Genomic DNA, 19,747 nt, shown 5'->3' on the forward strand with positions numbered 1-19,747 from the left:
AGTGGATATTTTTCGCTAGAGATAGTAAATTGGAAGACAGCTGAAAAATGGAACCAGCACTGGAAGAGATTAATGAGGAACTAAATGATTTACAAGTACCATGTCCTCATTTGACTGGGAATTAGATAAATTAACAAAAAAAAAAAAAAATCAATGCATTAATGAAGCTGAAGGGCAACTCCACAAATATATTACAAATGGACTTGGAGACAAAGAGGGGGGAAAGAGAGGAGGGAAAAAGCAAGCAAAGGAAAAAATGACAGCCTACATGTAAAATGTGCTTAGCAACCCAATGGAAATGGTAACAATCCAAGAGAAGCCCTTAGTGTTGTTTCCTGAGGGTGACAGACAGGGAAGGAGGAGCTGGTATAAGATAGTTGATGCATCTGTTAATAAGAGGAAACTTTGTATGTGGGGAAATCTCAAAAGAGAACTGAGTCATGCTACCAAAATTATAGAAGAAGTTTAATTTTAAACATCATAAATTGAATGGATATAGTGTTACAAATGCCAGAGGCAGAGAGAAATTTAGCCTATATTAAGGAACACACTTTCGAAGATCTTTCAGGATACATTCCTCTGGAAACAAAAAACAGCAAAAGCCATGTAACTTGTCCTACTTCAGCAGACTTCCATAACCACAAGATGAAAAATATTGATTCTGCACCAAAAATAAATTCTATATGAAAATGAATACTACTTGGGAATCCAAAAAACATTACCACATAGCAGGATTGTTACAAAGGAAACAGCAATGCTGGTTTTCAATAATTATCAGCACCAGTTCCATTACTTGGGCACTGAATTCAATCTTATCCTTGACAAACCAGAAAAGGGGCTACAGCTCAACAGGGAATGACCAGTTATTTACATATTAATGGTCATCTGTCCAGCCTGTTGTTTCAGTAACACAATTTTCACTGACTCTTGAGCTGAGGGCTGTTCATACTTAGCCAGCTTAAGCATTTTAACAGGCCTAATTATTGGTTTGTTTTCAGCATTCAGGTCCCTGGAAACTGGGAAAGGATTCACAGAAAAATTTTACAGGCCAGGTTACCCTGCAGTTCATTAAGGTGATCCAGCTATATATTGGTGGTAAAACATCTATAAGATTTTACTCCCTCTGCTTTGGTGGGAGTTTGCAACTGCAACAGCTGTGTTTGCATAATACAGTCTATACTGTTTAACCTGCTTAAAGCTTCCTGCTCTAATGCTTAACAGAGCACATAATAATTAATAGAAACATTACTAAAAGCATATTCTTCTGAAGGTTTTCCCAGTTATGAATAAAAATGAAAGAAAATCCAATTTTTTTCCAGTTCAGACTCCAAACCAAGAAATGGCAAAAGTATTTTAACACTAACCTATTTGTTTTCAACTTGAATATTATCTTTAGCATAGACCATATCCAAATATTTGCTTGATCAGAGAGGGACAGTGAAAATCACTCTGAATGGCTTCAGGCCTTTTTGTAAAGGAAGCTATCTGACCTGTCTCATCTCCTGCAATAAATGTTTCTGTATTATGCACACTAAAAATATTATGTCAGGAAGAGTCAATACACACCATCCTAGAGATGGATAACAAGTGCTATTTCAAGATGTAAGAACCATTGTTGTAATTTGGGTTGAGCCTAGATTTAACACTTCCTCATACAAAGTCCAAGCAAGAACCACTGGATTTGGGGCTATTAATGGAGAATGGGATGATACCTCCCGTTCTTTATTGTTGTAAGCTCCCTTCTGAATGAAATCTCTGATTAATGGTTGGGCTTGATGATCTTGGAGGTTTTTTCCAATCCTAATGATTCTCTGATTCTGTGATTCTAATCCTGAAAATACTTACATTTGGAAAGTATTAGAACTGTTCTTGTCAACGCTTCCATCTCTTCTTTTTAGGCTTTTTGTTGTTGTTGTTGCAGCCAACATTAATCTCAAATTCAAATATTGTTCTGACCATCAAAATACGACCTATTTATTATTGAAGGAAAGAAAGTAGGAAGCAGCCAGGATGCAATTTTGCTCTAGGTAAAGATATTTTATAGGTTGTGTATGTGTAAAAAAAGGTTAAGGACAGGGACCATAAGATGAGCTGTCCTTTTAGTGTGACATATAGCAAATTTTAACAGCATCCTTAGAACTACTGGAGAATAAAATTCATCTCTGTATAGAAAATTGCACTTAAGCCATCAAAACAAGGCTATAAGTGAGAGATAATGGTCATATATACCTTTTCCTGGCTCATTAATGGAGCTGAATTTCCTCCCAAAAGTTTAGGATAAATATGAATAACTCTTCTGAAAAACTGCAGAAATGCCACAGGTAAGCACAAAAAATTTGTTTTCATGAAGGCTTTTAGTGAAAGAGAGAGGTGTTGTGAATTCCTGCACTCTTGCAGAAGTGCCCTTAGTGTACATGATACTTCCTGGTAAGTGTGCTCCTGCTGTGCCACTTCACTGCTTGGTAGGCATGTGGATAAAAGCCATGTGGATTTTTTAGTATTTACTCTTGAGGACTTTCCTTTCTATTCCATTTCACTGCTTAGATGGTACAACTCATCAAAAGTATCATGTGGTACTGGTGCTATTTCAAAAAAAGGGCAGTTAAAGAGAGAATCCTCATTTGGTTAAAAGGTTATGTTAATTTTGCTGGACATACAAACATTATGCTTTCAGTGGGGCATTCTTAAAAGATTCATAGATCCTCTAAAAGCAAGATCCAGTTTTTGACCCAATCAGCATGCAAGCACATTTTTTTCAAGGATTCAAATATTAAAATAATGTTGTCATGGAGCAGCCCAAAAGAATATTTTCCCAATATGACCTCAAGTACCCATTAAAATCCAGTTTTGCAAGGCAATGAGTAATCTGATGAGAGCCTAAGTTGTCTCCATGCTTTGCATAAAGGTTCTCAGACTGCAGCAGCAGGATCAAATTGAAGGAAAAACAATACAAAGATGATAAGAAGAGAAGAAGAAATACATTACCCTTCTGTTCTGCCTTCAAGATATTTGCTATCAATATTGATAATGTTGCAGAGAAATTAAATCTATTCTACGATGTTGTATTGTCAAAACAAACATGTTTCTCAAAACAAACACATATTTATTTATCCTCTTCATATAAACAGTCATGCCTATCTGGAAGAATCAGAGTTGTAAAAGGAGTAACTTCCAAAGCACAGGGAATGCTCTTCCCACGTCTCCCTGAAAGTACACAATGATTTGAACTCAGCAGGCAGGCAGGGATGGAGCCCCAAAGCCACTGCTGCTGTGGTAAGGAAATGACTGATCTCTGTGTGTAGAGATAGCAGTGCCTCCTCACCTGCCTTTGGAGAAGGAGCTCCACCTGCCAGGACACACCGGGCAGAGAGCAAATGCCTCAGACATGAACCACCCCCAGGTGGGCACTTTCTGCACGTCAGGCATCCCTGGGAATGCTGGGGAGATGAAACACCCCAAGAGAATATGAGGGCATGTGAAAAGGAGGCAGGAGGATGAAGAGGAGAAAGGACAAGGTCATCTACCAGGTCAGAGGTGTAAAAGGAGAGATGTTTGTAGCTTCACTTGCAATACTTTTGTGATTCTTCCCACCAAAACCAGCAGGACCAAAATGTTTCCTGGTGTTACAAATTGGAAGCTGCAAGAGAAACCTCAAAATGAAATCGCTCTGACAGACTAGTGAGCTTACAAGAAGGAAAATCATGTTCTGAATGAGTGAAAAGTTCCAGTTGCCCTGCCATCAATATGCTAAATGAGCCATCCTTACTCTCCACTGGCCCTGGGACAAATGACAGACATGCTGGCAGATTCAGAGGAGTGCCAGCCACACATAACATATGCCTGGGACTCCTTATCCTGTGGGGGACTTGGGACTAATCTCTGCACTACTGGGTGACACTGCTGAAACTTCATAAACCATTCCACCACATGACAACAATTTTTAAAACAAAAACAGAGATCAAGAGAAGGAGACCCCAAGGACAAATTATTTGAAGTATTTCAGCACCCCACTGTATTCATACTCTAATGAAGATCACACAAAATATTTGATGGAGCAACCAAAGTGCCAAAGTGTAAAACATTCACTTCACTATTAAATTTTAAAGCTTTAATTATAAAAATGTCTGACCAACTCTAACTGGCACCTTTACATTTATGGTAATGAGAACAAAAGCAATGGAACTTGAGAGAATGAACTACTCTTTCATTTCTTTGGATAAAGGCAAAGGCATAAATCTTGTAATTAAGAGAGAGTTTGAACTGCCAGTGTTTGAGCCAGACAAACTAGATCTGTCTTGCCCGTAAGCAGGGGCTTATAACCTTGGCATGATAGTTAGGACACACACTCATTAATGTCTGTCTAGAGCTATAATATGAGTATTCCTTTACACATCTGTGCCTTTCATTCTCCATTCACAGGCTTTAAACTAGTTTTTTTTGGCTTGCCACCTGCCTTCTCATCTATTCAGGAAACCAGCTCACTTTGTGGACTCAATGCCAACTTCACACTGAGGGCTGGCACATGGTCTGTGGACTATTTGAAGCAGGAAGGGAGCTCAGATCATACAGAGTCCTTGTATTATTTCTCCAAACACACACAACATCAATCCCTTGTAACTACACCTGAGAGAACACTAAGAAATGTTCCATGTAGGTGGAGCTCAGGAGTGTAGTAGCAGCTGATGGCAGATGTGTCCCAAGGTCCTTCCTGCTGGAATCCTCTCTCTGACAGGGGCCAGAACTGGATGTTTAAGGAAGAAAACAGAGATCACATGTAGAGAAACCATCCAAAAATGGATGGGAAGCATTAGCATTATGCAGCTTCCCGAGCTATTGATGATGTATTTTTTTTTTTAGTCCATGCATTTGTCCTGTCACTTTTGAAACCTGCACAGACTTGTCAGGTACAGAACAACACTTTGCCTGGGCAGACCTAATTTTTTCCTAGCTTTTGTTGTATAAGTCTTGAATGTCTGGTCTGGGCCATTTTCTACAGTTTCTCTATCAGCTGGGAGAAGCAGGGCTTTCAGAGGGAAATTCCCCTCATCATTAGATTAGTTATTGCAGGTGTTGGGGATGAGTTACTGCATGGAGATGTTTTTTTCCTCCATTAACCTAGAAGGGAGCCTTATGAAAGCCTCACTTCTGACAGCTATAGCTAGGTGACACAGATGCATTGCCAAAAGCATGCTTCTGGAATGCAAAGACACCTTAGCTCTAAATGGGTGATCCAAGGAACACAGAAAATAGAGTTAAAAGGAATCCTGAGAGGGTCCCTTTAACTGTACAGGGATTCTCTCAACATCTCAACTGAGTGATTCCATTGCTCTTTAGGATGGAGCTAGTTACTGGAATGATCTACTCACAGTATGTGTTTTCTTAATAAAGTCCAGGGCTCTGACACAATGAAAACTGAAATTAGTACAATATTTGACAACATACTTGACCTTTCCAAGAGAATGCACTACATAACAATAACAAAAACAACAATAAGATGTTTCAGAAAAGCTGAATCTGATCATGCAGTGAACTGCTAAACAGGAATCTGACCAGAATCTTTAAAGGGGGGAGATAATTAGGCAAATGTTCAAGATACAGAGCCTCATAAGAATGTCAAATGTCACAATTATCCATTTACTTGATAAAACAAGTGCTCTGTTGATTAAATTTTATTGCTCTCACTGCTTCCTGCTTTAAAGATTAAAACATCAGAATCAATTCTAAGACACCATTTTTTTGGGAAGGGAAAGAGGTCCTCAGAGGTCAGCAGAGGTCCTCAGACAAATTCTCACCCACTCCTAAGGGCGTGTAACACCTTCTGCCTATCACAATCACAAACCCCTGAGTTCTGTGGCCTGTGCTGGTGAGATGGGCGGGGAGAGCCCACAGTTTTGGTTTCATCAGACCTTCTTTTGGGAAATCTAATCCACCCACCAACACCAACCATTCAATGTAGCAGTCCTCACCAGCCATAAAAGCTGGCCACTGCAGGAAGCTAGGTGAAGAACATGGCACTTATACTCTGCTTTTCTGGTTCACCAGCAATCATCTGGCTTTAGGCAAACATGAAAAAGTCACAACCATTTGTGTTCCAGTCTGGTTCACCATGGTATTTCCATCCCAGTGTAATTTTATGCATCAGCACAAACCTGGAGTGACACAGGAGTTATTTCAGCCTGGCTATTTAAAGTTTCACAGAGATGAGCTGTTACAGTAGGTCTGTTTACATGAGAAGAGGGACATTGTGATTTACAGCTCATGACAGAACTTGAAAAGGCCAGCTGCTTTCACTCTGTACTACACTATCACTGGCTCTAGCATGAACCTGACCCATCACTTTTGGAAATCCCTCTGCTTCTAGATAAGGCTATTTTCACATCTTGCTAATCATGTGTAGCAACCACAGCTACTGCCTCTGCCACCAAATCCACATGTATCAACTCCAGGCTTCTCTCCTGCTTATTCAGCTTTGTCACTGAGCTATGCCCTGCATGGTGTGGAGTGGTGCTGTGATACTACATTGTCTCTGAGCTTCTTGGCTCAAGCTTTCAATGGACTAGAAACAACTTTAGGCTTGCTCCATCTCTACAGTGTAAAAGAAAAATGGGAACAGTGCAGCAATAGCAGCTGAGCAGCAGCAGCTGCAATCATAATATCTGTGAGGATTCCTGGAGAGATAAAGCAAGTGTAAGGAAGGGGAGGGAAAAAGTAGGACGTCCTTTAATGGAATTATCTTTTGATACACACAGATGCACAGGAGCTGAAGGATGCTCAGCCTGACATGTTGATATGACCAAAGTATCTGCCAAAGGACAGTGAATATCATTATCTCTGCTGTGCTAGGTTTTGTCCTTAGCAGCACCATTATAAACTCCCCAAGACTTAGGCCAGTTTTCAGAAATAGAAACCCGAAGTTGGAGCTACATTTAGACACTGGCATCAAATGGTGAGTGGCAGCTCTTGCAGGCTCAGAACTTTTCACAGTTAACCCACCCATGTTTCAACATAAACTTAGCTGCTCAGGTCTGTGCTTCTGTTCCTAAAATCCTTGTGTGGTGAATCCACTTTCACCACACCCCAAATCCCAGCCCTGCCTGCTCATTAGCTTCTGATTCAGTATCCTGCCAACTAGCTTTGTGTTCACAATTCCATCAGAGCCTGCTATCACCTCTCACTGTGATTTCAACTGCTGAGCAGATTAACATTCAGAGGACACAAACAATAAACATTTTGCTTCATTACTTCTAACGAATAAATAAAATAGGTTCTAGAAGTCCTCCCAACCTCTTCTTCATTCTTTATTGGTTTTGATGCACTAAGCCACAGTGTCCCAACCATGGCATATTTCTCTTGCATTCCGCTTACTTCACCGTGAAATGACTCAATTCAGCCAAGAAGATTTGAAATACACACTAAAGGCAGTGTAAAACAGCACCCTTACCAAGTGTGAAAAAAGAAATATAGTTCATAAACAGGGTAGAAAGCATATTTAAAACAACTTCTAATGAACTCCAGAGGCAGCAGAGCTTGAACCAGAGAACATATCCCTGACATCAGCATCAGCTTTCAAAAAATCACATTGTCCACAGGTCATATATTTCACTGCATCTCTGAAGAAATGCTAAATCAATAAAATAGCTAAAGGTTGCCAATGAATCAGGCAGTGTTCTATAAAAAGCCAAGCATTATTGCTGCAGGGCAACTTAAGAGCTGAAGAAATATTTGCAAGGAAAAGGCCATACCTCCCACTGGAGCCCATTCATATTCAGTTGTTTGACACATTCCAGCGGACACCAGTGAGCAGTACCAGGAGCTGGAGCTGTGTTGGCCTGCTTGCTCTGCTTCAGCAGCTTTTTTGATGATGTGGGGTTTCTAACACACTGTCAGTTTGAGTGTTCCCCCTCCCTGAGCCTGGATATTAGCACCCTTATGAAAAATAAGCTTTCATTGGAACACATTCACCAATTAATATCTGTGTTACCTTGGCACCCTTATATCCAGATTGCACATTCCACACTCAGCCTTCAAAGGGCCACAAAATTACCCATACCTGGCAATTGTGAAATCAGAGCTGAGAACCTTCTAACAATTCACAGTACATCATTGGTTTAATTGTTTCTGTATATACCACAGGATACGAGCCATCTTCTTGCTGAGGGGAATATACAGAGGAGAATAAAATATTAGGTGAAAGCAATTTTGATATTCTACTGCAAACCCAGAAACTAAGTTTATTGGTGTCATAGACTACTTTTGGGTTTTGTTTCCTTCATGTGCTGACATCCATCTTATGGAGTGGAGTCCTTAGAAAATCAGACTATCAGACTATCATACTCATCTGACTCAGTTTTTATAGAAGTAAAAATAAAGCTCTGTGTCCATTTCCTGAACTCATGCAGAACACTTTGATCCTTTTAGGCTATCAATTTTAAAAGAGGGAACAGCAGTCTGAAAGCCAAATCAGTGTTGATGGGGAGGCTAAGAACTACTGGAACTAAGATTATCTTAATTTCATGCAGAAGCTTGGACTAGAACTTTTATCTCTCAGTGTAAACATCCTAAAAAGTGCTCTCTTTTCAGTCATGGGAACATACGACTTCTGCAGTAGTTTCAGAAAATAATAATCCATTCCAGAAGTATATAGTACATATATCATGTCTTGGCAACACAGTTCTCTATTCTGCTTTCCTGTTGCTAAAAATAAAGGTTTTTCAAAACCATACTTTCAATATGCATTTAATATTTACATACAGGCTGTTTTTGACAAAACAGGGCTTTTGGATAAGCTTCAGTGAGCACTGTGTTCAGCTCCATTACTGACAGTATCACAGCTCTCTGCAGATATATCCTCCCACTGTTACCACCAACACTGACACAAAAAAGGGGTCTTATTCTCCTCACAGTCACTCTCCTGAAAGCTTCACAATTGGAAAAGGCCAATCTCACCTACATTTCATTACTCACCCCAAAGAATTTGAAAGTGCAGGGCAATGTCAGAGAGAATTTAGGCTTTATGCATGTTTTACTCATAAATGTTGTTCAAGTTTGGCCATGCATCTATACCTCTCTTCCTCTACATGCTTCCATGCTAGATTCACTTCTCATAGGCACTTAGTAATGCAAAGACAACATTTTCAAGCAGATGACTTTGTGGGTGACCAAATGCTCACCAGCTAAATACACATCAAAATTGTTTTCCTTATTTTTTAGGAAGGCAGCCCAGAAAGACTTATGGATTCCAAAATGTTTACCACCATGTGTATTTCAATATTGTGCTTGCTGGCAGATGGTGATTAAAAACTTCTTTTCAGCTACCAGTTCTGTGGAACGCTTACTTAGAATACATCAGTTTGTTCTTTCTCCTGTGATAGACCCACTGGATCCTCACAATGTATGGGTTACAAATATTTTCCATTTCTTCATACCTTTCTGATGTCATACTCTGAGATACTGGGCAATGAGAAGCAATGTCAGACAGTATATGCCTAATTAGTCTCCTTGTAAATTCAGCAGGCATTTCCATTTATCATTGCTGTGATTTTTATCCCCTTGAAATTATCTGTTTGATCCCAATTGCTTTTTATCATTTTCCTGAGCAGAGCATTTTTCTTGTAATAATTTTAATTGTATTTCCGCAAAACAGTTGTCCTTTTAGCCCTAATATTAAAAAAATAATTCTCTGCTGCACAGTATTTTTTGTCATTATGCTGTATCCCTTTTTTACAACACTGATTTCTTTTTCATATTCAAACCTGACACAAGTGGCATAAGCGGGTGGGATGATGAGCAAAATTCAGCCCATGTATCTTCAAGCACAGAAAGATTAAACCAAAAAATTAATTAGGCCTAAGTAAGAAAAGCTGTACTGCAGGAATGACAAAGCAGAGCATCTCAAATGTTGAATGTGTGTGTTTCTTACAAGTGAACATTTACAGATGCAGAGGGTACAGATACAGATTTTTTTTCTTTTCCACAAATTCTGATTCACAGAATGTCATTAACAACACCAACTGACTAAGTTTAATAAAGATAGGTGTTCTTGTAAAATTCTCATCAAATGTAACATTTATATCCTTCACCCATACAAGTCTTTGGTATTAACCCAATAATTATTCCCACAAAATAACTGCAGATGAGTTTGCATTGTTCACCATTTATCAGGCTCTAAAATGAGCACAGAACATACCTAGGGTGGGACATTTACCCCTCCAAATTTCTGTGGAGTGAATCTTGTGGTTTTTATTGTGGTAGAAGGAGAAATCTATGGTAAAAACCTTTAATATTGTATTTTAGATGAGCAATATATATATGTACAAGCTCCTAACATCAGGGTGAATCTTGCCACTGATTTCCAAAGCTGTTAGGCAAACCCTAAAAAGTGCACTGAACATATTCCCATTTCTTTCTCATGAGTGCAAATAATGCTGGGCACAGCATGACTCCCCCTGCTCGGGTGTTAAATGGAGGCTGGAAAAAGCAGATGGCTTTTTGTTACTGGGATGCTGAGGGTACCACAGGGAAAAGACAGTTAAGGATCTAACTAAATCAACATTTCTGCAGTAAAAAAAATGAGCCGTTGGTAGAATGTGTGTAACTTTTATAGCATTATTTGTGTTTCTTTAGGCTTGGGATATGGTATTGTAGTGGTATCACCTCTCTGGCTGAAGTGTGTCAAATCTTAAGTGTACAGGTTCTGAAAGAAGCAGACCGTTTAAAAAGATATATGAATGGTGAAATCTTTAAACAGTTGATGACTATGCCTACAAGACCTTTTCAGATGATATATTATGGCATGTATCTCCATCTTTTTCTCCCCATACTATTCAAAATGTTAAAACTGTCTCTGATTATGATTTGTGTCTGAGCTAAGAATACAGACTCTGATCAGCTACAGCTGCTTTATCATACTTCTCAGTAGGTGTAAACTGAGATATTTCTACTGTTTTTCTCAGGCCCAGGTTTGCTCTTTTCACATCCACAAGAACATTGGCTTTGCAGTTAGTGACTTGGAAACCTGCTTTGGTATCAGGATCGAGGAAAACAGATCACAATTGCCAACAACCAAGGACTGTCCAACTTTGGACCCTACTCCAGGAATGAACTGCCCAAGCTCACACAATGCTCTACTGGACAGGGTATTGAAGGCCTGGCTACCACTGGACTCTCCCATTAGCTCCTTCTGATGTGAGCATAAAGAATTAAGTGCTCCAGCACATTCAGTCAAGCAAGGTCACAAAGAAGAAAATTAATGTCACGTTACATTTGATCTGGTGTCAGCAAGGTTCATTTTAAATAGAGGTTGTGTCAGTAGGGCTCAGGTTATTGAACTCTTCCAGCCACTCCTCTTATCTGATTGATAGCTTTCAGGTGTGGTGGACCTTGCTGAAATCCTCTGGCCACTGTGGAGTAGAATAATGCACTGTAATTTCGCCATTTCATTTTAAATCTCAGCTGAAAAACAGCTGTTCCCCAAGTCTATAATTTGCTGTGGCTGACTACTCCTTCTACTGTTATTTATCCAGGTAGCTATATTATTTAACTCTGTGAAGCACATTGGAATACAGCTTACCTGGGGAACACTAGCAAGCAGAGAATGAAGTGGGACTCTTAAATCAGATTTCACTGATGGCTTTGAAGAGCTTCTAAAAATTCTCACCTGGTGCTTCCCAATATAGTCATTCTTTATACATCTATTCCATAATATGACATAAAAGGAATTTTTGGCTTCAGTCCTTCTACTTTCTGATTCCAGCAGCTCCTGAAAATCTTTCAGATCAAAGAACCAATGGCAGTTTGTCATCTTTGCAATGATGCATTTTTAAAAGGTATAGCTGGTGCAAGAAGTTACATGTACCTTTTCTGCATCAGTGCATTTTTCTAATTAAGTAAGATTCCCTGTTTCTGCAGGCTCGACTGGTCAGATAATGGAGTGCAGTGAGATTTGTCCTGAGCTGAATGCTGCAACAGGGACAAAATTAATGCTGGGAGAAAAATTACATGAGAGGTAAAATTAAGTGGAATGATTGCAGTGCAACTATATAATTCACTTCTAAATTATTAGAAAAATTACAAAAGTGTTAATCTTTTAGCAATTAATGTGCCAAATTAATCCCCAGTTTTTATAGTCCATTAGAATCTAATAGAAAAGCAGAAAAAAATCTTGTGAAGAACCTTTCTTGAAGCAAGCTGCAGAACTTGGTTGAAAATTATATCCTTACTACACAACACCACAGGATTTTTTTATTCTTAGGGTATAAAAAAAAGGATACATTTTATAATGACATTCTGGTTTTGCAAGACTTTCATATTTAGGGATTTCTAGCCAACCCATTCCTGCCTTGTGGAGACAGGATCTTTATTTGGACCCTGCCTGCTGGGTAACATATGACTAATTTTGTCACTGTCTGCAATGTTTTCCTTTCTATCCTTCAGATACCTGGTCAATTCAAATTGAAAATGAGCCCAGGACTGTCACTTACTGCATGCATTTACAGTAACAAGGCAAGCGGTGTGCTCGTTGCAACTTGTTCTTTAGTTAATTTTCAGCAGGGATATAAAAAAAAAAAAAGAGAGAAATGTGAAAAACTGTCTTTGTTTGACTTTTACTTCAGCAGTGTGGGTTCATGATGAGTAAATTGACAGAGGAGTAGGTCTTGGGCAAAGAGATGCAGAGTAACCAGTGGCCATAGAATCCCAAAAGTGTGCTACAGAAAGGCAGGCTGCACAAAAACCCTGGTCAGCTTTCAAGTTGGATTTCAAAGTGCTGTACATGCCCATGTGATAGCAGAGCTTCTGATCAACCACAGGGATCAGTAGCTTCTCAGATATGTAGCTAGACACAGATTTAGAGACCTTATAAGGAGCAAAGGGTCTTAGTTAAATATTCTTTGTGGGAAGGGAAAATGCAAATGAATGAGTCACGGCTTCAATTAACATCAAGCACACTCTAATGGCCAGCTTCATTCTGGCTGATTCATCATGTAAAGCTACGTGTACCCCTGCAGAATGTATAACTAGGGGTTTACTAGTGCAGTCACCCAGCTTGCAGAGCTCCTCTGCTGGTTCAGGACATGAAAGTACTCTAAGCCTATGACTGCCATGACACACCAAGATTCAGGGTTTATACTTACACAGGACAGCACTGCATCCCCAAAAAGTCCTGTTCAGAAAGATGTGGTCATGATGGATAACTGATTAAGGTAGTCTGAAAAAATAAGCCTCTTTGCAAGAGTCATAGAGCAGTGAAATGCTATAAATAGAAAGAGAACATAATCTACATGGAGAAAGGTTGTCATTTAAAAAGTATAGAATTAATCAATACATCTCTGATCCTGTTATTCCCTTATAGTAAGGTTTTGAGAGGCAAGGACCTTACTCTGATACTGTTATTAGACTATTTCCTCTTAGCAATAAGCCAATTATTTTGGATTAATGATTAATGAAATTCAAAATATTAAAAGCCATAAGATTTCCAATTACTAGTTACTGCATCAAGACCAATGATTGTGTGCAGTTGAAATTGAAGAAATCTTTCAAAAGAAAGTGTTGAATTCTAATTTTCTACATTAGAAATTTTCAAGAACCCAACACTATTCTACATAAATGATTTCCAGTGATTAATTATTCTCCTTGTTAGAAAGACATACCTTATTTCTCTGAGTCCCAATATCCACAATCATGAATAAGTACTACAAAATTCTCTTTTTTTGTATTATTCCAGGACCAAAAATAAAGCTAGAAAAACAACTGATATCTGGTACTGAACAAAAGAGAGCTTATAACTTGTACTTGTACCTAATGTCTGAACTGGAGATGTGAAATCAGTTGCTACAATATTTTTCTTTCAGGAAGGAAGATATTTTTCTCCTCTAAGGAGCAAAACATAGTGACTGAAAACCTCAGGTTTGATTTTATTTTTAACCAACAATTACTCACAAAATGGGACAAAGCTGAACACAACACTTGAGTACCAATGAAGGGCTAACAAGGGAAAATGTACAGATTCACCACAAAGAGAAGGCCTGATTCAAGTGATGCGGACACATGGGAATGGATTTTGAGTATGCTACTTTTGAGGAATGCTCTTATTGGCCAAAACACAACACTAAGAAACAATGTACATGTGTATATTACATCACATTGCAACAGTTTGCAGAGCTATTTAACAAAATAATCGCAAATTTTAATTCCCAGCATAGACTGCAGCAAAGATATGCAAGCTTCCACCAGTTGATGCCATAGCCCATCTTCTAGAACCAAACAGAAATGTAAATGTTTTCAAGTACTGCATAAACACTGAAAATTACCATCCTACCTTTCACCAGACTTAAATTTCTTGAGCATTATTTGTCTTTCTGGTTTTAAAATCTGAAAAACCAAAAAACTTTCCTTAGAAGTAAAAGCCATCATGGAGAAAGATCAAATCTGAGAGAGAGAATGCTCAATGGTGAGCCAAAAACTTCCCTGTTCATCCTTGGCTGATGCTATAGTAATAGGGAATATTGAATGTGTTGGAAAACTGCAAGGTTCACTTCCCCTTTGCTGAACCTCTTCTCACTCAATGACCAGCTAAAGGGATTCTGTCATTCCTTCATTAGCACTGCTGACAATCACCTTCTGCTTTGGATGAAAAAGGCACAGGACTGTGATAAGGGGAAAAAAGCTGTTTGGATCAGGTTTCTAAGTCAAGAAAATCATAAAAATCACTGATTTTATCCCAGGCAGACATTCATAAACTCCAATACTCACATTTATTCTTCCAGTTTCCTCATGGACTTCTCAAGGATTCACGTGATAGGAAATCATGCAAGTAGTCACGATGAAATTTACTTTTAAACCAATTATTACTCCTCCTCAGCTCCTTCCCATTTACCAGTATTTTTAACCTGCTCAGATACTCAGAATTCAGAGCAATCTGTTTTAAAAACAATATTAATTCCTTTATTTCATATTAGAAAAAAAAGACGAGTTGTCAAGCACAATCAAAATAGTCTTCATTTTCCAGGAACAATAAAGCCAGCCTACCTAGGTTTGCATTGTTTTTCTTGTGTGAGATCCACAGGGGCTGTCTTCCACTTTTGGCACGGAAATTCCAATGCATTCTAAATTTTATTAACACATGAGACAGCAAGACATTGTTTGTGGCTAAATTCTGCTAAGATCTCTGCTGCTAGGCAACCTGCCTTAAGCACAGTGTGAATAAGGTCAGTCAAGTTTCTAGGTCAGAAGGATGTATTTTCTGTGAGCAAAATTTGGTGGCAGACTTGATCTCACTCTTGAATCCAAGTTATCCCTTACTCTGCATCCCTCCCTGTCTTGTATTTGGTCAGCTCCTTATCAGCTTTGAAATACTGCAAGGATGAGGCACCTCCTCACACAGGCTGGTGCTCTGACTAACACAGGCATCTTGGGGAGGCCAGTTATTGCGATGCACTTTAGCCTGGAAACCTGATGAACGCTCTGCCATGCTGCAAACACACACTGCAGACCCTGGGCAGGTGCTGGGACAGGGACTTAGTAAAATATGCTAAGTGCAAATGGAATGGCTGCAGATGCTATGAGATTACACCTCTCATGCCAGGTCACATCTGAGGACAGGCTGGAGCCACTCCAAGCCAACAAAAAGCCTCTCTGCTTTTTCTGCAGCTCCCCAGAACCTCAGAACCTGCAGGAATCCATAACTCAGTGTAGGGAACAAGTGCATTGCCCCCAACACAGCAGAGACACACTGGCAACACAGAAATTAAGGCTTTAGTGCTAGAGGCTTAAGGGCCAAGGGCCAAATGACTTCATGTTATGGGCCCAGATTCACCACAAGTAACTTCAGGCCCTCCACTGAGGCATCCCATCCCTAGGCTTCCTCTGTACCTTCAGGGAGCAGCTCAGATGGTATCTGCAGGTAAGTTAGATGTTTCAGCCCACGTGCTTCAGCTGAGTGTGTCTGATGAAATGGGGTGAGCAAGGAGCATGGATCACTTTATGATACCTGACCAGCTGCAGGGGTTGCACTACAGCTCACTACAGCCTCATTCAGTTGTGACATGATGTCCCCTGACTCCAGCTAGCAACAGCTGTAGGTCTGAATTGCTGGAACAGCTAAGAACCATGTCCTGCACCATATTAGGAAAACACCCAAACAACAGTTTCCAGTTTATATGTCATATTTTCCAAAACACATTTGTCCTGAAGATCTGGATGGTTAAGAAAAATGGATTACCTGCCAAAATCACCCAAATTCTTCTTTATTTTGACACTGGATCTAGACAAATATTAAGTAATGAATGCACAGCATATGAACATATATATGGTTGAATACTAATCCTTGCTACTGTGTGGCAAAATTCATCAAGGAGAGTTTTGATCTAGCTTTAAAACACTGCAAGCAGTGAACTGTGTCTATGCATTTTAAATAGCCTGAATGCATAATAGAGTGATTTTTTTCCATTATTTCTTACATGAAAGACAGGTGAGGGGAACACACATGTAATACACATGGTGTGGGGGGTTTTGCCTCATGTCATATTATGCTATGAAAAATATGTCTGAAGTTTTATTCAGAGGTTTTGCCACTCCAAACAGAATTGTCATATTCACGTTTAAAATAAGTTTGGCCATTAAATCTTCAAATACAAGCAAACCATTAGCTATCCTCATTATAAAGCTGCACCTGGTAGACATGAGAAGTGCTTCCTGAAAGACAATGGACCAAATGGAGATGGCAATGAAAGTGTTTTGCAAAACAAGAACAAAAAGTAATGTGCATAAAATCCCCATTTTGATGACCAAAACAGTCACTGTTACAGTGGGGGTACCCAAAATCTTCATGAAGTCAAACAAAACACTTTGAGCCAGTGACTATGTGCTGTCTAAATTACATAATTCCAGGGCAGAGGGGTTTTTTTACTACCAGATGGTTGTTGCTCCAGTTGTGGTAGCCTAGATATGTGCTGACATCTAGTGGGCCTTTACAGAATAAATACAGCCCAAACACTTATTAATTAGCAATAAAGAATAATAATCTCAGATTCAAAAACCTATTTTCTCGTTTTTCTTCCTTTCCCTCCACAGCGCATGGAATTGCGTTCTAGATAACTGAATTTTAGTGATTATTATGTTTTTCAATATTTGTTCAAGCTGATGTTTTCTAAAGCACTGTTCCCATTGACACCATGCTGTGTCCTTTGGGAAAATCCACCTGGAGGCATTTCTTGAGTGACAATCACCATGTGTTTAAGCAGAGACTGTAAAATTGAAAATAGATGGGAGTGCAGTTCTGCACGTCTGGAGCCACAGTAGGATCTGTATTACACCTGATTTGATCAGAGGCTCCTTAAGCTATTCCTACTAAATTCAGATCAGAATTTGTCTTTAAGCAGTTGTTTACCTATTATTGTAAGTAAATGGCTACAAATAGCCTTTAAATGATCATTTAGTTTACTACTGTCTTGAAAACACCTTACTATATTGTAGATATCAATGAATATTTATGAGATAACAGTCAAAACTCTACTTAGAAACCCACTTTCCATAGTATTTACTCCACCTTCATTTAGCACCTATTTCTGTTCATTTGCAAAACCATACATGCAATGCACTTCTCACTCAGGATAACTAAACTAAGGAGAAACTACTAGAACCTTAACTACTGATTTCAAAGTAAACTGAAAGAGGAAACACGACCAGAAAATCAACTGCCTTTAGGAAGAACTGATTTGGGATACCAAAAACTCCTGCTTAGGTTTCAGCTGATTTTAGAGTCCCCACCAATGAGAAAGGCTTTTATGACTTGAGAAATAAGGAGGTTTTACAGTCATGTATGTGGTGAGAGAACCCCAGGCATATTCAAACCCTAAAAAGAAGGTCTATACCACCTCCAAGGGGTCCCTGAGGCTGTCTTTTAACCAGCTTTGATTTCCAGGACATAGTCTTTTAGGATAAAGGAATAGGCTGTTCCAGAAGACCCCAGGTCACAGAAAGGGAGAGGAATTATATGCTGAACTAGCACTGAAGAGATTTATTCTGAAGGAAGAAAATGGAAAACATCCTCATAGCTGGCACGTATGTGCTGTCACTGTTTTCACACAATCACTGGGGCCCCTGACATGTATCCACCAGTGTCCCAATAACCCAGCATGGTCAGCTCCTCATGAACAGGTCATTACTTACCACTTGCATGACATTCATTTTGGGGGTATTACAATTCAAGTGCCTGCTCAGCTGGTACCCAATAAAGAGTCTTGCCACATAATGCTATTTTTCATTTCTCGCCTCAATGTAAGACCTGCTCGTGATTTATCAGCTGTAGCAAAGCACAAAGCCATAATTTTCTTTTATTGAACTCGCTCTGGGTAGCCATCACTCTGCAGAAATGCAGATGGTCATCTTATTCTTATTCTTAGCAACGGGATGAATGCCACAACTCTGCTGACATAGACAGCAAAGCAGCCATTTATAATAGTAAGAGAAGCATTCAATTTAATATCTGTGTTAGCTGCACATAGTTAGGCTTTTTGGACACGGTTGTTACAGGATCCTGCTCTGCTAATACTTCAGGACTTTACAGCATTTAGGCAAATTTTCATAGCATGTGTACTGGCATCCAGGTGCGACTTCTGTGCTATGGCAAATGAAACTGAGCTATACCTCTCTATATATACAGCTGGCCTCCAATTGAACTCTAATCATAATAAGGCTTTATGATGTGTATTTGAGGTAGTGCCGTTTTGTAATCTGTCCACCTCTCTCTTCTCTTACTTCAATTTTCAGGGGCATCCACACAGTGCAGATGAAATTCTGGTTCTGGATCAGAACCGATGAATTTGAGTGAATTAAATGTATTTAACTATTTCATTGTCAATGGAATTAAGGAGATGACTTGCAGCTTCCCTTTTGTTTCAGAAAATATAGATTAAGGGAATTTCTGGTGCCAGCATGATACACAAAACACAGTTTCTCTGTTCTAGGGTGAGAAGAGTGGCAGTGAATTATTCACGGCAACTAGTGGAGTGCCCAGAGACTTGCCCTCTGATAACCAGCGAGTTTGTGGAGAACAAAAATATGGCGTTGAATATTAAACAGAAAGGGGCAGGTGTTTTCTAATAAGCACCCTGCTGGATCCTGCCAAAGGGCCCCCACAGACCTTAACAGCTGAATCTGGAATGGGCTTCATTTCATCACAGAACCAGCTATTGCCACAGCAACGACTCTTGACTAATAATTCAAAGAAACAAAACAGAGATGCAAGTCAAATCCAGAAATTAGAGTATTTAATCGTTTAGAATAAGGGGAGATTTACCTAGCATTTTCAGTGGATGGATTCAGAGCAAAAATTCATCCAACATCTGCTAATGCCACATTTTAGTATTGCCTCTTCAATCAGAGTAAATTATATAGCTTAAGTGTTCATATCACCAATTAATCTCTTCTGAATCAGATCTGCATATTAGTTGCTTGAAATAGGCTTAATATAGCCATAATTGTACAAAACATGAATACCATTTTTCATAATAATTAGGTAGTCACTTTGCCCTTTTTCCCAATTTGTCTAAATGTTCATATTTACATTAGAAGTTAGCAGTTAATTTTATCTATATAACCCTTCTCAATTACTCCATTGATCTGTCAATAGAACCTTCAGCTTAAGGCACCAAACCTGTGCAAAGCACAAGGACTCAACGTTCACAGTATCAATTTCCTAAGAGGTCCATTTGAGAGGATTGGAACTCTGCTCCAACAAGCACACAGCAAG

General features: G+C 39.2%; 1 protein-coding gene across 1 annotated transcript in view; it reads right to left on the minus strand.

Moving 5' to 3' along the window:
* GADL1 (glutamate decarboxylase like 1) overlaps positions 1-15,106 on the minus strand; it is a 119,720-nt gene extending 104,614 nt beyond the window's left edge. Inside the window, exon 1 of the mRNA XM_077177113.1 lies at positions 15,025-15,106. Within this exon, the coding sequence (XP_077033228.1) occupies positions 15,025-15,100 (76 nt within the window). The 5' untranslated portion in view covers positions 15,101-15,106. The remainder of the gene's footprint in view (positions 1-15,024) is intronic.
* Between the last annotated feature and the right edge of the window lie 4,641 nt (positions 15,107-19,747).

The sequence above is a fragment of the Agelaius phoeniceus genome, chromosome 1 (assembly GCF_051311805.1).
Source record: "Agelaius phoeniceus isolate bAgePho1 chromosome 1, bAgePho1.hap1, whole genome shotgun sequence".
Taxonomy (NCBI): domain Eukaryota; kingdom Metazoa; phylum Chordata; class Aves; order Passeriformes; family Icteridae; genus Agelaius; species Agelaius phoeniceus.